At 54.9% G+C, this 22,893-nt stretch overlaps 1 protein-coding gene across 1 annotated transcript in view; it reads left to right on the top strand.

Annotated features, from left to right (window-relative positions):
- IGFN1 (immunoglobulin like and fibronectin type III domain containing 1) overlaps window positions 1–22,588 on the top strand; it is a 29,843-nt gene extending 7,255 nt beyond the window's left edge. Inside the window, exons 8-23 of the mRNA XM_077771986.1 lie at window positions 340–453; window positions 1,929–2,097; window positions 3,738–4,010; window positions 4,757–4,808; window positions 10,086–10,198; window positions 10,687–10,811; window positions 11,523–11,664; window positions 12,041–12,349; window positions 12,881–13,180; window positions 13,636–13,809; window positions 14,851–14,979; window positions 17,058–17,360; window positions 18,320–18,408; window positions 20,151–20,346; window positions 21,064–21,363; window positions 22,149–22,588. Of these exons, the coding sequence (XP_077628112.1) occupies window positions 340–453; window positions 1,929–2,097; window positions 3,738–4,010; window positions 4,757–4,808; window positions 10,086–10,198; window positions 10,687–10,811; window positions 11,523–11,664; window positions 12,041–12,349; window positions 12,881–13,180; window positions 13,636–13,809; window positions 14,851–14,979; window positions 17,058–17,360; window positions 18,320–18,408; window positions 20,151–20,346; window positions 21,064–21,363; window positions 22,149–22,588 (3,228 nt within the window). The remainder of the gene's footprint in view (window positions 1–339; window positions 454–1,928; window positions 2,098–3,737; window positions 4,011–4,756; window positions 4,809–10,085; window positions 10,199–10,686; window positions 10,812–11,522; window positions 11,665–12,040; window positions 12,350–12,880; window positions 13,181–13,635; window positions 13,810–14,850; window positions 14,980–17,057; window positions 17,361–18,319; window positions 18,409–20,150; window positions 20,347–21,063; window positions 21,364–22,148) is intronic.
- The last annotated feature ends 305 nt before the right edge of the window (window positions 22,589–22,893 follow it).

Raw genomic sequence — 22,893 nt, 5'->3', positions numbered from 1 at the left:
GTGGTTCATCAAACGTCCTGGGACTCAGTTTTCTCTCCTCCAAGCTTTCTCTTTGACCTTAACACAGGGCTTTGCACACAGTAGGCGCTCAACTAATTTTTATTGGATGGAATAACAGATGAACAGAAAAGCCCTCCCAGGTTCTCAGGGCACCTGGACACCTGGGGTCCTTTCTCACTTTCCTTGCTGACCTGATGTCTCATCTTGGAAATTTTCTTCCCTCCTGGAAAATGGGCAAATGCATGCTTGAGTGGGGCACTGGGGGGCTGGAGTGTGTGGGTTTGGAGTGCCCTGATTAGAGAGCTCAGAGAGCTCCCTGGGTGGGTTTGTCTTCCCCAGTATGTTAACAACATCTCCAACTTGAGACACATCAAGGTCAGCAAGGAGGGGATCGCCACGTTTGACCTGGAGCTGGATCTCAAGTATTCTGAGAGCAAGATTTACCTGTATAAGGTGAGGCTGGAGGAGCTATTGAAGGGGGAGGGGGTCTGGCAGGGATGCTACGGGTCCCGGCGGGAGGAACTAGGGGTCCCCGAGTTCCCCTCTGGGAGCAACTCAGGTCCTCAGATGGTGAGTCCTGCATCCCATGGACTTCCTGATTCAAGTGAGGTCAAACTTTGGTGCGGACATTTCACAGAGTCCTCTTACCTTAACTTTCTCCATGAGAATTGAGCAACCAGGGTCTCCAGCCAGGGCACAGGGGTAGGGGGTGGGGGGTTAAAAAAGGATTCTGAGAAAGTATACCCCCATCCATCTGAGCTCTCTCTCCGGAGATTTGACACATCCTTGCATGGGTTCCAGTAGTAACTGCCTGTCAACGAAGTGGGGCCTGGGGCAGATGTGTGTGTGGGGGAGGGAGCAGAGCACAGCAACACTAGCTCTGTGGTCAGACTCATCCTCGCCCCACCACTTACTGGCTGTGTGACCCCAGGCAAGAGGCTTACCTTCCCTGTGCCTCAGGGTACTCACGTGTAAAGTGAGGGTAACATAGGACCTATCTCATGGCACAACTAAATGATGAATGAGATCATATATGATTTGCCCCTCCTCTTAGCTCTGTTCACTCCTGGTGCTCTTCCCCTTGCAATTCTCTTCCCACCCTCCTCCCCTCTTCCCTGGGCTTGCCTCTGTTTCTCTGCTCCGGCTGGTCCTGCTACCTGACATCATGGTCTTCCCCGCAGCCAGGCTTCCCCTGGTCACCTTGTGTGACACTGCTGTGTCCTCCACCCCATCCTGCCTTCCTGAATCTGTACCTTCTTCTCTCTTGTCTTTTTTATCCTAGTTGTAACTCTTTCTAATATACATTATATTATCTGCTTCTGATATTTATTGTTCGTCTGGGTTCCTCATACAATTTTAGCTCCATGGGGACAGGAATCTTTGTTTTATTCACTGATGTGCCCCAAGTGCCTAAAACAGTGCCTGGCACACAGTAGGCACGGTAGGCAACCGAAAATCATGATTAATCTATCTAGGCTTTAGCTAAAATGGGTGTGGGTTTTGTAGAGCCCTGAAGATATCTGATAGAACTCTTGCACCCCTCTGTGAATGAATGTGGGGGGGCCCTGGGGCTCCTGGTGTTGCCTCTCTGCCTCCTGCTAACCCCCTAAGGCGACTTGGGTAGTGGCTCTACTCAATCTGAATTGAGATCTCCCACTCTCAGGTGCCTCTTGTGTAACACAGATTATTTACTCCGCAGTGAGAGTCAAGGACACTCCTAGGACATTTATTCCCCTTCACCTCACATTCCTTGTTCTCAAGGCCTTTGAGCCCTGCTCTCCACTCCCTGCCCCCCTCCCCCTCCCATCTGCTGTGTGGTTCCAGCAATATGTTTTCTGGTGGGAGAAAGCTGTCAGAGGGGGTTGGGGCAGGAGATGCTGGGGACCCATTGAGGCCCCTGAACCCTTCTCTTCCGTTCTCTGCCTCAGGATGGTGAGATGATCCCCTACGGCTTCAACAACCAGGTCAAGCACTGTCTGCGGCATCTTGGGAACCGCTACCACTTCCGGATCAAGGACCTGCAACCCGAGGATGCTGGCATTTACCAGGTCAAGGTGGAGGATGTGGAAATCTTCTCCACGGAACTGGATGCTAGCGGTGGGTGGTCGTCCCTGCAGACATTTGAGTGGGGGAGATCTGTAAGGAGCGGGGCTCAGGTCGGTGCCATGGCTGGGCGGTGGGGGGGGGGAGATAAATGTGATGCACCCCCTCCCCCTCCTTGCAAAACTGAAATGATCTCTGCTTTCCAAAAGTCTTGGTCTGAGGTTTATGTTCTCTCAGTGCTGAGTTCCAGCCACAGACACACGATGTCCATGCCATGTCCCTGCTCACAGACCTTCTGTAGCAACCAGTGATTTCCAGATTAGGTCCAAACTAATTCCACAGCCTCACTCCTTTTTAAGGCAGACTCTCACCTCCAAGACAGCACCCCCCCACACACAGCAAGAAGCTCCACCCAGGTTAGGCACACTTGTGCCCCGTACAGACCGCTTCCTTCCCTGCCTTTAGTGCCCACATCTCACCTGGGAACCGTCCCTTCCTCCCTCATCAAACCCTGTCCCAGCCCCACAAGTAGCTGTGTATGCAGTCTCTCCCCTGCTGCCTGCCCCCCCCCCCACACACACACCGGGAGCACTTGATAGCTCCAGAGGCCTCCTGGGAGGAGGAGAGGCTGGAGAAGAAAGCTTTGGACAGATAAAGTGTAAAGAACATAGTTCTGTTTTATTTATTTTTGAGAGAGAGAGAGAGAGAAAGAAAGAATGAGCAGGGGAGGGGTAGAGAGAGAGAGCGAGGGAGATACAGAATGTGAAGCAGGCTCCAGGCTCTGAGCTGTCAGCACAGAGCCCAACGCAGGGCTCAAACTCACAGACCGTGAGATCATGACCTGAGCTGAAGTCGAACGCTTAACCGATTGAGCCACCCAGGCACCCCAAGAACATGGTTCTAAATCAAGGTTGAGGAAAAAGAGGGCATGAGATCTTCAGCAGCCCTGGCATGCCTGGACAGAGCTTTGAAAAGCCTAGAAATGACATGGCATAAGGGAGAGGGGCAGGGGCTTTGGAATCAGCCAGACCTGGGTATGAATTCTGACCAGGCTGCCTCTTGGTTAGGTAAAACTGGGGCAAGTCATTGAACTTCTGAAGACTTTGTTTCCTTTCCTATAAAAAGGATATAATAATACCCACTTTGGAGGTGGTCATAAAAATTCACATGATAACAAATATAAAGCACTGGCAGTCAGCATATTGGTTTCTTCATGTACCCATCTTACCCTGATATATCATTTCTGGCTTTAGGATTACAGAACTCGGGGTGCCTGGCTGGCTCAGTCGGTTAAGCATCCGACTTTGACTCAGGTCATGATCTCATGGTTCGTAGGTTCGAGCCCCATGTCGGGCTCTGTGCTGACAGCCAGCTCAGAGCCTGGAGACTGCTTTGGATTCTGTGTCTCCCTCTCTCTCTCTGCCCCTCCCCTGCTCACGCTGTCTCTCTCTCTCTCTCAAAAAAAAAAAAAAAAAGGATTACAGAACTCCAGAACCAAAAACAATCTTACTCTTCATAACCTAATGACAACCCCTCATTTAATATGGGGGAACTGTTACTTGAGGTAAGGACGTGACCTGCCAAGGTGAAACAGGGGGTTTGTGGCTGAGCAGGTCTGAACCTGGGCTTCCAAACTCCCGGCCCTCTGTGTCAGGCCACCAAGCTGACACCACCCATTTCTCCTTCCCCGACAGCCATCCCCGCCAAAGTGGTGGTCCCGCTGGCTGAGGTCCACTGTGAAGAGCAGGGGGACGCTGTCTTCGAGTGTGTTCTCTCCAACCCCTGCCCCAATGCCACCTGGAGTTTCCGGCACCGGCCACTCCAGCCCAGCAAAAAATATGAAGTGTCCGTGTCTCCCGATGGACTGACCTACTGTCTGATCATAAGGGGGGCCCGCTTCTCAGACATGGGCTTCTACTCACTGAGCACTGGGTTCCACAGCTCTGGTGCCTGGCTAGTGGTGGAAGGTGAGTGGTTCGCACCTCTGTCTTTCCCTTCATCTATCAAGGCAAGCCGCAGGGCTGAGGAGGGCAAGGAAAAGGCCAGGAGCAGGGCCTTCCTTTGGTCGGCCATTTGCTTTGGATGCTTCCTTCACTGTCAGAGACTGAGGAAGCCTCCTGAGATCTATTCCTGAGCCATTGTCATGCAGGCCCCTCACTGCCAGGGGAGTCTACCTTAGCTCCATCTGCTCCACGGGGCCTCTGGAATTGCTCTGGGGGGGTGGGGGGTGGGCAGCTCCAAGATGGCCTGAGGGTCCTGGCTGGGGCTTGGCCCAGGTCCAGTATGGATGAAAAGCTCTGGATCAGGCCAAATAACACCCTTACATCCCCCTGGGGATTTGGGTTCAAGGTGATGTCAGGAAACTATAAATTGGGCATTAGTAAGGCAGATGGTGGGGCAAATAGATCTTTTAAAAAGCAGGCAACTCTCATGGCAATTTGGTAAGCAGATGTGTTTTGGGTTATATGTTTTCTCCGAAAGTCTTCCTGAAGCACATAACAGGGCAGGATGGTCTGCTGGTGCAGGTCTGGGGGAACTGGTGATAAAATTTGTCTATCAGTGAGCTGGCACACCCTGGCTTCTTTCTGAGGTGGTCAGCTTTTGCTCTACTGGGGAACCTGAAGGTCAAAGTTGAGGTCAGACAGGTACCTTGGTCTGATCTAACAGGTCTTTTCTTTTGTCTCTCTATGGGGACATTGACCTCTCACCAAAGCTGGGAAGGATAAAGGCCATATGACCACAAGTGCTGACCACCGGCTGCAAGCACAAGGAGCCCAGACCTCAGCAGAAGATTCCAGAAGCATCAGCAGTGAGGGAGGGAAACCCAGAGAACGGGGCCCCCTGGAGGGCTTCCTTAATGGGGCCAGGCTTGCTTCTGAGCTAGAGCTCACAGCAGGCTCAGAGACAGGTGGCCTTGGTGGGCATGGCTATTCCTTGATGGAGTGTGATGGGGCAGCTGGCTCAGCCTGGGGCCCTGGGCAGGCAAGAAAGGGCTTTCTGGAAGCAGAGGGATACACAGTCATTCCCCCTGGGGGAAATCAGCTGCACAGAGAGGGAGACTGGGACAGAAGCCTTCCGGGGAGCCCCTATCCACAGGGAGAAGGCCTGGAATCAGGTCTGGGCCTCATGGAAGGTCAACAGCAAGATCAAGGCCGAGGCAGTGATGGGGACAGATATGGTAGAACAGCAGGAGGCTGGGAGGCTGAGTCCAGGCGCCCTCAGGTTGGAGGACTGGGGAGCGGCAGGGAAGGAAAGGAGTACAGAGAGGACCATCAGAGTCCCCTGGACAGGCAGAGCCAGGAACAGCTCCGCAGTGCTCATCTAGGACCTGGGAGAGGAAAGACAGCTCTGAGGGGATCCCAGTCTGGTCCTGTGGGCTCTTGGTCAGAAGGGGAGGCGATGGAGATTTTGCAGGGGGAAAGCCTGGGTGGGGTGGAGGGAGGGGGTGATTATAGCAGGGAAAGGCAGAAAGTAGCAACAAGGGCAGTGTGGGGTAGTGGGACTGACCTGGGGGGAGCCAGAGACAGCCATGGGGCAGGTGGTCCTGGGGCCCAGGGGTACCCTGGAGAAAGAGCTTCTAGATCCAAGACAGGCATAGGCCCTGAGTCCTGGGGCTCTCAGGGAGGTAGGGATGTTGATGATGGGGAAGCAAGGGGCTACTGGGGGTCAGAGGAGTCTCTAGGGCAGATATCTATAGGAAAGAACTTCCAGGAACCATCAATATCTGATGGTAGCAGGAAATTTCTGGGACAAGAAGGGCCTGAGGACAAAGCTGAGGGTTCACTACAGGCAGGTGATCAAGGCCCAGGGAAGTCTTTGGGTGGGAGAAAGGGCTACAAAACCAGCCCTGGAAGCCCAGGAGGTCCTGGGGGCTGGGAAAGGGACCTACAGGGGCTCAGGGGAAGGCAGGGCCAGGAGACAGCAGGGGACTTGGGTGAGACAGGGCATGGCTCCGGAAGCTTCCAGTATTCCCAAGGCTGGACAGCAGGTCAGTGGGGACCAGAAGGTAGTGGCAGAATAGAATCCGAGAGCCCAGGTCCTTGGGATGACACAGGGTCCAGTCTCGGCAAAACTGGGGCTCACCACGGGCCTGGAATGTTGGGGTCTAGTGAAGGGGAAGGTGGTGTGGGTGGTGCCCAGGGGGCTAGACTGATGGGATCTGGTCAGGGGGTGGACACCAGAAGCCACAGGCTAACTGGGTCTCCAAGCCTGGGTCCTCGGGGGTCTGGGAGGACACTAGGGGACGCTGATGGATTAAGAGGTCCAGGGGCGATAGGTTCAGAACCAGATTTCTGGAATGGGTCATGGGACTCCAGAGGACAAGGACCCAGAGGTGAGACTGGCCATGAGGATGGCTTAGGAGGTGTGGGGAGAATGGGTTCTAAGTATGGCGGTGGCGTAGGGTATGCTAAGGAAATAGGTCCTGAAAATGCGGCTGGTTATAGGGACGGCTCAGTGGCATCAGAAGAAATGGGATCTGGTTATGGCATGGGTTATAGAGTGGCCTCTGGGACACTGGGGGAAACAGAGTCTGAGGAAGGGGGTGGTTATAGGCATGGCTCAGGGCCACCTGGGGGAATGTGGTCTGGAAACAAAGATGGTTACGGCCCTGCCATAAGGGGGTCTGGGAGACTTGCTGGTCTCAAGAGTGGCTCAGGCAGCCCTGAAAGAGGGCCCATGGATGAAGCCAGGATACATGCAGAGGCCGGGGATGCATCCAGAGGCCGAGGGGATACTGGCCCTGGGGGAAGGCCTCATTCTCGTGGTGGCCTAGGGAGTCCTGGGACAGCAGCGTCTGTAGGTGGAGGAAGCCGTGGGACCTCTGCAACAGTGGAGACTGTTGGAGAGGGACATGTGGAAGCAGAACCAGGGGTCTCTGGAAGAACAAGGCCCTGGGGTCAGACTGGAGACTCTGGGGACTTGAGACCCTCAGGGTCTCCAGGGGCCTTTGGAGAAGGAGGCCATGACGGTGGCTCTAGGGAAGCAGGAGCCATGGAGCCAGGGTATCTGAAGGCAGGAGGTGCAGTGAATGATGGGGATGGGACCAGGGACCTTGGTGCTAGGGCCTCTGGAGCTGGAGCTGGCCATTGGGATGACACCAGGTTCCCTGAGGCACTAGCTCCTCATGCTGGGGTCAGTTCCGAGACCCAGGGGGCTTATGGCTCTGGCGGTGTGCCGGGTTATGGGGGTGGATCAGGAATTCGAGGGCCTCAGCAAATTGGAAGCAGAACAGCTTATGGAGAAAGGTCAAGGGGTCTTGGATCTGGGGGGATAGGACCAGGGGGTGAGGCAGGTTATAAGGATGGTATTGAGCCTTCTGGGGGAATGGGGCTTGTAGGTGATGTAGGCTATAGGAAAGATTNGGCAGGTTATAAGGATGGTTTGGGGGGTTCTGGGAGGATGGGGTCAGGAGGTAAGGCCGGTTATAAGGATGGTTTGGGGGGTTCTGAGGGAATGGGGTTGGGGGATGGAGCAGGATATGGGGATGGCTTGGGGGATCCCCAGAGAATGAGGATGGGAGGTGGGGCAGGTTATAAGGATGGTTTGGGGGGTCCTGGGAGAATGGGGTCAGGGGGTGCGGCAATTTACGGGGATGGCTTGGGGGATCCTGAGAGAATGGGGTCAGGGGGTGCGGCAATTTACGGGGATGGCTTGGGGGATCCTGAGAGAATGGGGTCAGGGGGTGCGGCAATTTACGGGGATGGCTTGGGGGATCCTGAGAGAATGGGGTCAGGGGGTGCGGCAATTTACGGGGATGGCTTGGGGGATCCTGAGAGAATGGGGTCAGGGGGTGCGGCAATTTACGGGGATGGCTTGGGGGATCCTGAGAGAATGAGGATGGAGAGTGGGGCAGGTTATAAGGATGGTTTGGGGGGTTCTGGGAGGATGGGGTCAGGGGGTGAGGCCGGTTATAAGGATGGTTTGGGGGGTCCTGGGAGAATGGGGTCAGGAGGTGAGACAAGTTATGGGGATGGCTTGGGGGATCCTGAGAGAATGAGGATGGGGAGGGGGGCAGGTTATAAGGATGGTTTGGGGGGTTCTGGGAGGATGGGGTCAGGGGGTGAGGCCGGTTATAAGGATGGTTTGGGGGGTTCTGGGAGGATGGGGTCAGGGGGTGAGGCCGGTTATAAGGATGGTTTGGGGGGTTCTGGGAGGATGGGGTCAGGGGGTGAGGCCGGTTATAAGGATGGTTTGGGGGGTTCTGGGAGGATGGGGTCAGGGGGTGAGGCAATTTATGGGGATGGCTTGGGGGGTTCTGGGGGAATAGGGTCAGGCAGTGGGGCAGGTTATGGGGATGGCTTGGGGGATCNTTTTGGGGATGGTGTGGGGGGTTCTGGGAGGATGGGGTCAGGGGGTGAGGCCAGAGATAAGGATGGTTTGGGGGGTTCTGGGAGAATCCGGTCAGGGGGTGAGGCAGGCTATAGGGATGGTTTGGGGGTTACTAAGGGACTGGGGTCAGGAAATGAGGCAGATTATAGGGGAGGCTCAGGGATATCTGGAGAAATGGGATCAGAAGGTGAGGGGGGCTACAGAGATGGTTCGGAGAAGTTCAGTGTAACAGGCACACAGGCTGGAGTGGGGTATGAGGGTGCCCCCGGAGACCAGGAAACCCTAGGGCATGGGTCAAGATACTGGGCAGCGTCAGAAGGATCTGATGGTGGCACAAATTCCAAAGATGGCTCAGAGAGGGACAGAGGAATGGGGCTCTTGAAGGGGTCAGATCCAGGACTGGGCTCTAGGATGACCCGGGTGCCAGCTGCTACAGACGGTACCGCATACAGGGATGGCCCTTGGGGCCCAGGGGTGCTGGGGGTTCAAGGAGGGCCACAGAGTCTTTCAGATGGGCAAGGCTCCAAGAATGCTCTCGGGGGCTCTGGAACCTCAGGAATCCCTGAGGCGCTGGGGGCTGTTGACTCCACGGGAAAATCAGGTGTCAGAGAGTGGCAAGCTGCTGCTGGGATCCAAAGGGCTCCTGGGGGCAGCGAGCCTCCCAGCAGGGAGGGTGGATCTGCAGATCAAGCAGGGGGTATGGGGGTTTCTGGGTTTCTTGATGGTCGGGAGGCAATAGAGGGTGAGACCTGGGCAGATACAGCTGCTCTGGAATCTGGACATGAACGAGACTTCCGGAAAGCAGGCCCAGGAAGAGCAGACATGGGTAGAGCAGATGGCCTGGGAGGATTTGCACCTCAGGGAGGTAGGGACTCACATCTGGAAGGTAGAAGGGTGGCCGTGGGCACAGGCCAGGTTCTGGACAGCAACCGGGTGCCTGGGGAAAGGAGTAAATCAATGTCAGGTTCTGCTGACAGACGAGGGGACACTGAGGCCCTAGAGAGGGAAGACCAGGGATTCGGCCAAGGCAGCACAGGTGCTGGCAATCAGTCCCCAGGTTCCAGAGCTTCCAGATCTCTGCAAGAGAAAGATCGAGCTTTCAGTGGGACCCATGAAGGGCCAGTGAGCACCAGGGGCAGGGAGGGCTCTCCAGACCAAGAAGGAGCTGGTGGGTGTCAAGGCACAGGGTTCCTGGATAGCAAAGGTTCAGGTCCTGGAAGGGGCAGATCTGTGGGCCCAGGGGAGTCAGGTGTCCTGAGGAAGGGGGACTCCACTTATAGAGAGAATGGCTTCACCCAAAAACCTGGGGATTTGGGGCCTCAAGGAGCCTGGAATAGCCTAGATGGGCCCTTTGGCAGAAATGACTCTGTAGACAGATCAGGGGGCATCCAGGGCCCAGGCTTTCAGCTAGACAAAGGACATAGAGGGGAAAGAGGGTCCCTGGAGGCTGAGAATGACAAGGCCCAAGGTCCAGGTGCCTTAAAGGACTATGAGCAGTGGGGAGTGGAAGGCTATGATGGGTCAGATGGAAGGCCTGGACAGCTCAGAAGCAAGTCCCCAAGACAGTCAGGGGTGGAGGCTGGAACAGCAAAGAGAAGAGGAGCAGAGGAGGGTAGAGGCTCAGGGCCGCCACTGGGAGGAGACAACAGAGGAAGCGGAGGGGCAACTCTGTATGAAGACTGGAGCCAGGAGCCCCCGAGTCATCTTGGCCACAGAAGAGGTGACAAGGAGGGCAGGTCAGACATCTATGGCCAGGGAAGGGATGCCACCCAGAGTACCAGATCCCGATCGCAGCATGGCACTGACACTTCGTCTAAGGCCCAAGGTAAGTATTTCTCAGGGGAACGGCTCCAGGGCGGGTAGAGCTCAGGGCAACTGGAATGACTAGGTCGGTCTCAGTTCTGCCTCCAGCCTCAGGACTTGGTCCCTGCCAGCGCCCCCCATTTTTAGGGATCTCTTCCCATCTAGGAAGCAACCTCCTCCTCCTTGTGCAGGTGGCATCCAGGCTGCGTGGGGCCCAGAGGTCTTTGGGTCTCTGTCTTAACACCCTATGTCCAAAGAACTAGAGTTGTTGAAATACTCTGTGTGGGTTACTCAGACTTCCCACCTGTGTGACTCAAGGGGCCCCTTCATCTACCTTGCATTCGAGATGTCCCATGCCAGCCTACATCCTACTGAGAAGAAATGGAAGCTTTGGCTTTGCTGGCACTGGCTGAGCCCAACTGGCACAGTGTAGACCATGGTCTGGGAGGCTGGGCATTGGGGAAAGTCTGTGGGTGGCCAGCCCCCCAGACTCCCTCTGTGTCTCCCCAGGTCCCATGGGTCACTTCTCCAAGAGCCTGGCTGACATAGATGTACAGCAAGGAGAGACCGCTGTCCTCTCCTGTACCCTCACCCGTGACCTGGGCCCCGGTGTCTGGCTTAAAGATGGAGTCAAGGTACTGCCCCACCCCCACCCCCATGCTTTACCAACCAGTTTGTGGGAAAGGGGGAAGGGCATGGATTGGGGGATAAAGCAGAGAAGAGTGGAGAGTGGGGCTTTGCGAGAAAGATGTTTTCATTCATTTTATTGATGCACCTACCCTGGGGGAAATCTAAATAGTCAGCACGTTGGGGTGTTTAAAATTGGGTTTTTAAGTGGATTTGTACCTTACTCACTCCTTCCTGGACACACCTCTTAGTCTCTCTCCGCCATCCAAAATGCCTGTCCTGTCCCAACACTTGTTGAATTCTACTGTCCTCGTACAAATTCCATCTCAGCCCAACCAGATGGGACGGCTCGTCAGTCTGAACGGCCCTTTTGTCCTCTGCCACGGCTGTCCTCTTAGGAGAATGGACACCACAGTGGTTCAGAGCATGGGCATCAGCTAGACCCGGCTTCAGATCCCAGCTCTGCCACTTGCCTCCGATTTCACCCATAAAACGGGGCCAATAATAGTATCGACTTCACAAGGCCACTGCAACATTAAATGAGATGCTTAAACATGGAGCACATTCACACAGGCCTGGCACATCACCTGCATTCGGCTTATGCCGCTGTTATTACAATTTCTATAGTTGCGTTAATAAAGGGCCCTGCTTACCCTGGGGGCCTGGAGGAGCTGGGCAGGGGCGGGGATGACTGGCTCCTCTGTGACCCTTGTTTCCAGCTCAGCGCCCAGGATGGAGTCACCTTTGAGCAAGACGGTCTCATGCACAGTCTCCTCATTGCCCACGTGCAGGGGACCCAGGCTGGGAGGTACACCTTTGTAGCCGGCAACCAGCAGAGTGAGGCCACCCTGAGCGTCCATGGTGAGGCTCAGCCCTACCCTGCCCTGCTCAGCGGTCTCTTTGTGCCAGGTAGCATGCTCCACCTCTAAACACCTGACTGTGGGGCTAGTCTGCAGCCAGTACCAAATCGCATCCTTAGTCTGAGAAGGTGATTTTAAAAAGCCAACCCACAGTCTCCCTACTCTCTGTCAGGAAGTCCTTGGGGAGGTCTAATCTTAGTCCCTCCTGCTGCAGACAAAGCCCATTCATCCCCTTGTTAGTCCTCTTGGGGGCAGTCTTCACTCTCAGCTCACATCTCCTTCTCTGGGCCCTCCTTCCCCCTCCCTGCCCCCCTCCCCACCCCTAGGTGCACAGTGCCCTGGCTGCCTTTGACTCCCTTGCCCTGTTGTATCTCTAGATCGCCCTGTCATCGCTCCAGATGTGACAGAGAAACTGAGAGAGCCACTGGTGGTCAAGGCTGGGAAGCCGGTGACAGTGAAGATCCCCTTCAAGAGCCACCTCCCGGTTCAGGCTGCCTGGAAAAAGGACGGAACCGAGGTGGTGGGCGGCGGCAGCGGAGGCAGCCGGGGGGCCCAGGTGGCCCTGGGGGACGGCTTCACTCGGCTGTGCCTCCCTAGCGCTGGCAGGAAGGACGGTGGCCACTACAGCGTGACGCTGACGAGCGAGGGAGGCTCTGTCCAGGCCGAGCTCACCCTGCAAGTTATAGGTGCCAGCCCCAGCCTTCTCCCCAGCCAAGGCCCGAGGGCCCCGGGCTTCTGGGACCCCCCTGCCAGTAGGAGCAGGCCCGAAGTGTGGTCCCCTGGTTCGGATCCTCATTTGCATGCTGTTTAAGATCCAAGCCTACTCCACCATGTCCTCTCTCCCCTTCTCAGACTGGTCAGAAAGAAGCAGTGTAGACAGAGGGCCGGCCTCCCGCTGGCTGTGCTTCTCCGGAGCGAACACAGCTGGCCCCCGGGGAGTTGCTGGGGTGGGAGGGTGGCCCCCAGTCCTGAGTGGCGGCAGCAAATTAGCACTGAGCAAGGGCAGCCACAGTGGAGCATTCCATGTCACCTCAGTGGGTCTGTGTGTGTGTGCTGGGGGGTGGAGACCAGGGAGCCCTCCAGGTAACGCCCAAGGCTCTCTGGACATGCTAGCCCATTGCAGGCTTATTGGCTGATGAGGGGGGCAGTCTAGCGCCACTCCCCTCCAGCTTCTTTGACCCCCCCTTCTCTTCCTGCTCCTCTCGGTGGGACCCCAGACAAGCCCCAGCCCCCACAAGGTCCCCTGAAGGTACAGTATTGCCAGGGGGCTGGTGTCTGCCTCCACTGGCGGCCCCCACAGGACGACGGGGGCCGGGCCTTGGAACGCTACGTGGTGGAGAGGCAGCAGGCTGGCAGGAGCACTTGGCTGAAGGTGGGCGAGCCCCCCGCAGACAGCACCACCTTCACCGATGCCCACGTGGAGCAGGGCAAGAAATACACCTTCCGGGTGCGGGCTGTGACCTCTGAGGGGCCTGGGGAGGCCCTGGAGTCCACAGAGGTGCTGGTGGCTCCCGCAGGTAAGAGGGTGGGCTGGGCGCTAATGCTCCCGGGCTCATCACTGTGCCCAGAGGGTAGGCAGGGCTGCCCCAGACANTCTAGAGCACTGTTGAGACTCCTTACGTCAGCTTCATTTGGGATCAGGTGGGCGATCAGGAAGCAAGATTTATGGGGTCTTCTCCAGGCCCTGGCTCTCTGGGAGCAGGGGTGGACAAGCAGAGCCTGCTTTCCCAGGAGCCTGGGTGGGGCAAGCACCAGTCTCCATCAGATGCTCTCCATTCAGAGGGGACTTGAAGCTGAGGGGCCTCAGGGCTGCCTCTAGGCTCCCAGGCCACAGCCAGAACAGTGTCCTTAGGCAGGCTGGCTCAGCCCTCCGGCACTCCCTAGGAAAGGGCAGAGTGTGGCCCCCATGGCCTCGCTGTGAGCTGGCACCTTTCCTCATCCTCTGGCTGACCTGCGCCTTCTCTGCCCCCAGCTCTCCCCGGGCCCCCTTCCACCCCAATCATCCAGTCGGCCTCCAGTCAGGGCATCACACTGACGTGGATGGCACCTCGGGGCCCCGGCAGTGCCCACATCCTGGGCTACCTGATTGAGAAGCGCAAGAAGGGGAGTAACACCTGGACAGCAGTAAATGTGCAGCCTGTACCTGGTGAGTGGGCTGGAACGGATGCTCTGCGTTATCCTGGCCCAAAGCCCCCCTACATGACCTCTAGACTCCAGGGTCCTGTGGCATCACCATGCCAGATCCCTTTAGCACAGTGGGTCTCGCTTGGGGTGGTTTTGCCCCCTGGGGACATTTGGCAATTGTCTGGCAACTTTGGGTTGTCATAAGTGAAGTGAAGGAAGGTGGGGGTAGAGGCCAGAGACGCTGCTAAACATTATATGATACACAGGGCCACACCCCTCTCCTCTCCCCACATCCCCAAACAAAGAACTACCTGGCTACAAATGTCAGTAGTGCCAAGGTTAGGAGACCCTGGTTTACTGGAAGTCTCAGGATGGAAGCCAGAGATGGAGCTGTTAGCACTGACCCCTTTCCTTCTGGCCTTGACCTCAGGCAATGCACTCTTTTCTCTAGATCTTACCTTCCTCATCCGTAAGATGGGGAGAAGTATCCGCTGTCCTATTAACTTCCCTACGGTTTCCAAGAAACTGCTTTCTGAGATCAGAAAGAACTCAGAAAAGTCCAAGCCAACGTTGGCAAGAGAAAGGACAGGTTCCAGGCACCAAGCAGATGATCCGGAGACCAGGCGTCTAACCAGGGCTGGGCCATTTAGGAACTAAGGTCTTTTAGGGCCTCAGTGTCCTCATCTCTGGAGAAACGGTCGTGAACTAAGAGCACTCTTCCAGCTTCACTATTTAGTTATTCTATCTTATTTATAAATATGTATATTTATGACAACATCTATAACTCTGTAAGGCAGAGGGAACCAGAGAGATTAAGGCACTTGTCCAAGACCACCCAGCAAGTTAGTCATAGACCCAGACAAGGATTAAGGCCTCTGACCCCCCGAGTGGTGTTCTTTTCACCTTGGAGAGAACTAAGTCACCGTAACTGGCCGGCTGGAGAGGAGGAATGTGCTAGGGCCGTAGGTTTGGTCTTTTCCAGAGCTTGGTGGCGCCAAGCCATCTGTGTCCCCATCACCTTGTCCTGTGAGGGCAGGACTAATGTGGGGTGGACTCTTCACAGACAGGAAGTGGACCGTGGTGGACGTGCGTCAGGGATGTCAGTATGAGTTCCGGGTCACAGCTGTGGCTCCCTCTGGCCCCGGAGAACCTGGACCCCCCTCAGATGCTGTCTTTGCTCGGGACCCCATGAGTAAGTAGAGTGCCACCCCAGGTTGGGGGTGGTGGTGGTGATGAGCAGGGGCTCTGAAGCCCGTGGGACAGGACCAGGGCCGTAGGTCAAGGCCAGTCCTGAAGGAAATGGTCAGGAAGGCTGGAAGACAAAAGTCAAAAGGCCTCTGGGGTGAGGCATATTTCAGGGGCCAGGGGGAGACATAAGCCCCCAAGTTGAGATCAAACAGGCCCAGACGCTAGGCAGCGGGGATTAGAAGAATCCCTTCCTGAGATCACTTAGCTCACTCTTCAGGTTCTGAGCAGGTCAGTTCTCAAGCTGGCCCACCCCTTCCAGTGCTGTAACCATCCACCCACCCCAGTGAGGGGTTGTCATCTCTGTGGAGCAGGTGGGAGGTCACAGTGGAATCTCAACATTGACTCTAAACAGCAGATACTTGCCCTTCAAGGTGGCTCACACTGTGCCCAGAACTAGGTGAATAAATCCTGGTCTCTGCCCTTGAGAAACATTCAGCCTAGAGCAGCATTTCTTTGTCCGTGATTTCAGAGCTCCAGGTAGAGAGAGATGTCACTAGACATTTTGAGAGCAACACAGACAGCCAAAAAGTTCTGGGATCAAAGATGTTTATAACAACAACAACAACAACAACAACAACAATAGATGTTTATAACCTCTAGCCTATGATATTTCCAAGTCCTACAGCAAAGCGTCCTGTTCTAGTTTGAGCCAAATTTCCCAAATATGAGTAGAGAATACCTTTTCCACAAAACGCCCATCAAAAACCTCAGCCCAAGACATACAGCTTGGAAACACTCCTGTGTACACCTCTTATGAGCCTCTTATCCCCTTATGAGCCTGCTAACGACAAGCCATGGAGGGAGTGGCACATTTCTGGCACCTGCTAGATTGGTCAGGTGGTCAACACCTTCAGAGCACCTTTGTATCCCCATGGGGCATATGCTGTCCGCGTCAGGGCTGTTGAAACGAATCCAGCAGGAATAGAACATTGTACAAGTTTAATGGCTCAAGCGGCATCTAAGTTTTAGTCCTAGAAAGGGCAGAGTGTGGAATTGAGGGGGAAGGGGGGAATGAGAGGGGGAAGACGACACATGCATTTTATTCCTTGCATGTGGACCAACCGGGTCCTAGTTTATCCATATGTCTCCCTCTCTCATCACTGATAGGAATGGAGACAGCAAGTAGCATTAGCAGTGCCCCACATTAGCCACCCCAGTCACTACCTGTCCTAGACCCTTGCTACTAAGCACGGTCCATGGTCCAGCAGCATTGCCTGGGGGCTTGCTAGGAATAGGAATCTCGGCCCTCCCCCAGGCTGCTGAATTAAGACCTGTAGTCTTAATCAAATCCCCAGGCGGTTTGTAAACAAACTAAAGTTAAAGAAGCACTGCCCTAGCCCAGATCTAGAAATGCCTGGACACCTCTTAAAAATCCTGCTGCCTGGGCTGCACCCCAGCCGAATGAAATCCACATCTCTGGGGTGGGATCTAGGTACCAATGTTCTTAAGGCTCCGTTACTGATTCCAGCGGCAACCAGGTCCCAGAGACTGCTGTGCAATTCACAAAGCCCCTTACACACATCACACCTTTGTTCCCGAGTTCCCGTCGGGGGTGGGTAGGGTCCATGTTACCATCCTTTTCATTTAACAGGTGGAGAATAAGTATGGACTGAGTGTCCAAAAGGCGGTCTTGACTAACTTAGAGCTCAGAACCAAAAGATATAGAATTCTAGTCTTTGGGGATCTTGGAGCCCAAGAAGTCACTGACAAAAATACCAGATTTCAGGAAGTACAGAAAGGCAGTTAGGGGAAGTGGGTTGGCAGGTGGGTGGAGGAGTGGACTGAGTTGGGAGTACCTCGCTAGAGCCAGTGACCTGGGGTCTGTGGTGCGTAGCTGAGTCACAGAATAGAATAGAGCAAAGATGTGGTTCCAGGGATGTGCTCTAGGGAAGTCTAGGGGCAGAATCCTAAAGTGAAACAAATGCCCAGCCTCCCACATGAAAACTAAGGAATATCCACACTGAATGGCCTCCCTCAAGAGAGGGTGATGCCATTCCTGACATTCTCATGGTCCCTGGCCAGGACTCCCCGGGCCCGTGAGGGACCTCCAGGTCACAGATACATCGAACACCAGCATCACCTTGAGCTGGGCCCCGCCGGATGCTCAGGATGGGGATGAAGCCCAGGGATATGTGGTAGAGCTGCGTGACCCAGACAGTCTGCAATGGAGCCCGTGCCATGCAGGCACCGTGCCAGTCACCACCTTCACAGCCAGAGGGCTTCGGCCCCAAGAGGGCTATTTCGTGAGGGTGACAGCAGTTAATGACGGGGGCCACGGCCAGCCCACAGCCCTGGACACATTAGTGCGAGCCATGCCTGTTACCGGTGAGTGCCACCCCCTCCCTCTTCCTGCACGCCTTTCCTGAGAGGGCCTCTGAGCCGTGCCCATGCACTTGCTGAGCCAGGGACCCCTTCCCCAGTTTAATGAAGGGCTGTTTATCAAGCACTTGTTATGAGCCAGGCACTGGGCTAGGCAGGCCCGTTCACAAATGTTTTCTTATTACAACTGGTAAAAATCCTACAGGGTTAATATTTTTACCCCCAATTTACAGGTAAGGAACATGAGGTCAAAGGCACTTTGCCCAGGGTCATACCACTGGTATGGAGCAGAGCCAGGATTTAAACCAGGGGACTCGGACTCCAAAGTCCAGGCTCTCTCCAGGATCTTTGCTGCTTCCCAAGCATGACCTAAGAAGGCATAAGTGGTACTCAGTACTCAGGGTTTACGTTCAGAGTAGAAGACATCAGCTCCCTGTTATCAGAAGGTGGATCTTTTCCTTTGGATTTAATCGCTGGAAGCAGCTGACTTGTCTTTGACCCAAGCTGACCTGGGCCATCCCAGCAGTTGTCATAGTGATGATAAGGGAGAGACAAGTACAATGAATAGCACGTGGACCCAGAGTGCAGAGTCCTGGAAACTTGTCCTGGCTTTGCCTCCAGCTCGGTGTGGTCTCAAGGCTGTCACTTCTGACCTCAGATCAGTGTTTCTCTATCTCCTCCATGAAACAAGAGTTGGATTACTTTTTCACTGTCCTCCTCTGTTCTGGCCCAGCCCTCTCCCTGGTGGCTTCCCTTTCTCAGCTCCCCACCCCCTCCTACGGCTCCCCTCTGCCCCTGGGAGTCCCCTCCCGGCTCCCTATCCCTTTCCTTCAGAGCCTCTCCTGTCCACTATGAATCTCTGCATCAGTCTGACCCAGACTTCCTGCTCTGGCTCTGCTTTGTTAGAGACCTGGAGTTGGGGCCCAAGTGTGGAGGGAGGTGACGGCCCATCTTGTGTGTTTCAGTCTATCCCAAGTTCCTCATGGATTCCAGCACAAAGGACTTGCTGATGGTCAGAGCTGGGGACACCATTCGCGTGCCTGTTTCCTTTGAAGTGAGTGTATCTAATGGGGACTGGGGAGGGGAGCCCAGAGCAGGGAGCCAGATTCAGCCCTGTGGTTCTCTCCACCCCACCACCCTCCTTTTTGGTCCCCAGTCAGTGGTCGGGGCTTGTGCTGGAAATCAGGCCAGAAGTGAGGAAGGAAGCGGGTCCTCTTTGAAGGCACAACCCTCACCTGGCCACCGGGTGACCACTCTGCTTTTGTCTACAGGTCCCTCTAGTGGTAGCTTCTGTCACTGCACCTCTAAACTATGGTGTCCACTTTTCTCCCCCTCTCCTTACTCAGTCTGGGAATTCAGGGGCCTGAGGGTGGATAATCCCTTTTGACTTTAGAATGGGTATTGTACAAGCATGGCCTGCATTTGAGTCGGGTTTGTCCTTAACCAACACCACCCGTCTCCGTGTGTATAATGTAGCACTAGAGTGTGGTGGCTAGAAGCACAATTCTAGCATCATTACTCACTAGCTCTTTGGCTTTGAACAAAAATCTTAACCTCTCTGTGTTCCAACCTCCTCATCTGTCAAATGAGGATAATAGTAACTTATGTCAAAGGATTTTTCTAAGGATTCAAGGAATTAATACATTGAAAGCACATAAGCAGTACCTGGCAAGTGCCCTGTGTGTGTTATCTATTCGTGATGATGATGATGATGATGATGATGATGATGATGATGATGATGATGATTACTATTAAAATCACCATTGTCAGAGCACCTGGGTGGCTCAATCAGTTAAGGATCCAATATAGACTCAGGTCATGATCTCTTGGTTCAAGAGTTGGAGCCCAATGCGGGCTGTTAGTGTGGAGTCGACTTGGGATTCTCTCTCTCTCTCTCTCTCTCTCTCTCTGTCTCTCTCTGTCTCTCTCTCTCCCCCCCTCCCACTTGCACTCTCTCTATAATTAAATTTTTATTTTTAAAAAGTTTTTAATGTTTTTTAAAAAATTTATTTCTGAGAGAGAGAGAGAGAGAGAGAGCATGAGCAGGGGAGGGGCAGAAAGAGGGAGACACAGAATCTGAAGCAGGCTCCAGGCTCTGAGCTGTCAGCACAGAGCCTGACATGGGGCTCAAACCCACGAACTGTGAGATCATTACCTGAGCTGAAGTCAGACGCTTAACCGACTGAGCCACCCAGGCGCCCCTATAATTAAATTTTTAAAAACTTTAAAAAAATCATTATTGTCATCGTCATCATCTGTGTCATAGTCATCATCTGTGTGGGAACTCGTACATGGCAGAGCCAGACTCAAACCCAGATATAATGCTAAATTACATGTCCTTAACTAGCAGACCATAATAAGGACATGATGGTGACAAAAATACTTAGCGCACTCTAAGCGTTTAGCACTGAGTGTTCCTTGGCCCTGTTCTCCATGCTTCCATGTGTGATTCACTTCTCCCATCCTCAGGACAGCCCCATGAGGTACCTTACTGTTTGCATCCCCATTTGACTCTGATGTGTGCCGAGTGTGTCCGGATCCAGAGGGTCTCACGGGCACTTGGGGATTTGTCTTATGCTCCCTGCCTTGCGTCCACACTAGCCCACAACCCCCTACCATACCCGCCTGTGCCACGCCCTCTCAACCAACCCCTCCCTAAATAGGCACTTCCCACCTCTTGTGATTTTGCCCAGACATTTCTCCTCTGAGAATGTTCTTCTCCCCTTAGACTCAGCTTAAGTACCATCACTTCCACAAAACCTCCCCTCCTGATTTTCTTTTCCTCTCCTTTCCCAGGCTGCCCCCATGCCTGAGGTGACTTGGCTGAAGGATGGCTTGCCTTTGCCTAAAAGAAATGTGACCTCCACCAAGGATGGCCTCACCCAGCTTCTGATTCCTGTGGCCAGCCTCTCGGACAGCGGCATCTACACTGTGGTGCTGAGGAGCCTGCAGGGCCAGGAGGCCACCTATAGCTTCCCCCTCAGGGTGGCAGGTGAGACAGGCCTGGGCAGGGTCCGTGGACTCACCAAGGCATGGAGCTCTCCACCCGGTCTAGTCACGGGTCTCAGCTCCTCTCCCACGCCGGGGAATCCAAGGTGACCACACCGCCAGCCGTTCCTAAGAGCCTGAAGAAAGGAGAAAAGGCAGAAGGAGAGTCTGGGGTGGGGCGAGGGGTGGGGGTCCTTTGTTCTGTCTCAGGAACTTGGGGACAGTTAAGCCACAGCCCTTCACTGTTGTTCTTCATTTTGAGTCAGAGAGCGAAGACAGTCAGCGCCATTGCCTCAGCTGAGAGAGCCTTGGAAAGATTGTCTGTGGCCCTTGCACACGATAAATGGTGCCCTCCCCACAGGGACTCCCGCATAGCCCCCGCCCCCCCTGGAGCAGCTTCTAGAATTCGGAAATGACCAACAGCTAACGATGGGGACTCCGCAGCTTGATCTCGTGGAAGCCCCTCCATTGTCCACGTCCTGTGTCATTTTACTTATAAGCCAGCGTGAATTCAAATAACTCTGGTTAGAGAGGTTTCCTACTCTCTGGGGATGGCTGCCGAGCCCCGGCTGAGCTCTCTCTGGCCCCAGCTGCCTGCATAGCAAGACTGCATTCCCCAGGACCTCGGAAGACTTGGAGACCCCGGGGTGGACCACGCTGAGGCCAGGGGGACCCCTGCTCAGTACCCCCAGAACTCAGCTCCCTTTGCTTTCTTGTGCAGCGTGCCCGAAGGCACCCGGGCCCATCCGCCTGCAGGAGAACGTGCTTGGGACCGTGACGGCTGAGTGGGAGCCTTCTCCAGATGAGGCCGGGGACGTCCCCCTGCACTACGAGGTGCTGACACGCTCCTCGGCACACGGGCCCTGGCGCCAGGTGGCCGACCACGTGCACACCAACCACTTCACCCTCCTGGGTGTGCTCCCTGGCCATGAGTACCACTTCCGGGTGGTGGCCAAGAACGAGCTGGGGGCCAGCCAGCCGTCGGACACCAGCCAGCCCTGGTGCATCCCCCGGCAGCGAGGTGAGCTCTCGGGGATGCGGGCTGCCGCTGGGGGGCCGAGGGGAGGGGGAAGGCAGCCCTGACAGCGGTGGCCGAGCACGTGGCCGAGCGGTGGCCAAGCACCGCTCAGTGAATCTCTGGCCACAGGACTAGCTGGTGGCAGGAGGTGTTGCCCTGCCCTCCCCCCCACCTCCCTGCCTCCCTGCCTCCAAACCTTCTCCCTCCACACCTTGCTCAACCTCTGCTGGCCTCTGTGTCCTTGACTCGGGGTGGATCCAGAGAGAACAGAGGCATCCACATGTCCAGGATGCCTTTGGGTGGGGTCTCAAATCAGCCGCAGGCAATACAGCAAAGAGAGTTTCTTTGAAAACCAAGTATGTTTCATAGTTTACGAGACGTGGGCCTTCAAAGTAGTTACTAGAAAAAGCAATTATGAAAACAAATGCATGATTCCATATTTCTAAAACACAAAATCATCTGGAAGGTTCCACACCAAAATGTTAGCTCTGATCATTGAAAGGCAGTGAAATCATACTTGGTTTTTATTCTTTCCCTTTTGACCTTCTATATGTTCTAGTTTGTCCACAGCGAACGTGTATTAGCTTGTAGTGAAAAAAGAAATTCAAAATGTATTTTAAGAAAATGGTAAAAAAAAAAAAAAGTGAGTCGAGCCGTGGGGGCCAAATCTGCAGGTAACATGTGCAGAAGAACCAAGGAAATGCCTACGTTCCAACTGACTCACGCCGCAGTCTCTCCTTCCTTGCTTGCTGACCCTTCTCTCTCTCTTGCCTTGGTTTTTGCCACAGAAAACAGGTTAACGGTGAAGGCTCCAAGCTACCGGGAGCCTGACCTGAGCCAGAAGCCCCGGTTCCTAGTGGGCTTGCGGACCCACTTGCTGCCCGAGGGCTGCGAGTGCTGCATGAGCTGCGCCGTGCAGGGCTGGCCCCGGCCCAGTGTCACCTGGTTCAAGGGCGACCAGAGCCTGGCGGGAAACCCTGAAGTGTATAGCACTGATGTGCAAGGCGTGTGCTCCCTCATCATCCCCAGCGTCTCCCCCAAGGACAGTGGCCAGTACAAGGCAGTGGCTGAGAATGCGCTGGGCCAGGCTGTCACCACCGGCACCCTCATCGTCATAGGTAAAGGTCCCACCCTGGTAGAAGGCCAAGCTGGTGAGGCGGAAGGGAAGGAGAGTCAGAGCAGCCACTTACCTGTCTTCCAGGAGCCCTCCCTGGCCCCTCAAGAGTGATTGGGCTGGAGGTCAGGATACCAGGATCTTCTAACCGCCCTGGCTCTCCAGGCTCTCTGTGACTTAAGCTGGCCATCACTGGCCGTCCAGGGCCTTGATTTGCCCATCTGCAAAATGCAGCATTGACCTAGATCATTGACAACCAGCTCTTGGCTTAGGGGACTGTGTACCACCCACCCCAGCTTCCCAGTGTGGCCTTGCAACACATCTCCAGCCAAGAGAGAAAAAGGCTTCTTCTGCCTCTTACGTTGCATCTTTGTAAATTTGCCCAGATACAGACATTAAGTCCAAAAAGCCTCCCTCGC

This window comes from Crocuta crocuta, unplaced genomic scaffold (genome assembly GCF_008692635.1).
Source record: "Crocuta crocuta isolate KB4526 unplaced genomic scaffold, BGI_CrCroc_1.0 scaffold318, whole genome shotgun sequence".
NCBI lineage: Eukaryota > Metazoa > Chordata > Mammalia > Carnivora > Hyaenidae > Crocuta > Crocuta crocuta.
The sequence above is the reverse complement of the archived record's forward strand: the minus strand, read 5'-3'. Positions and strand labels throughout refer to the sequence as shown.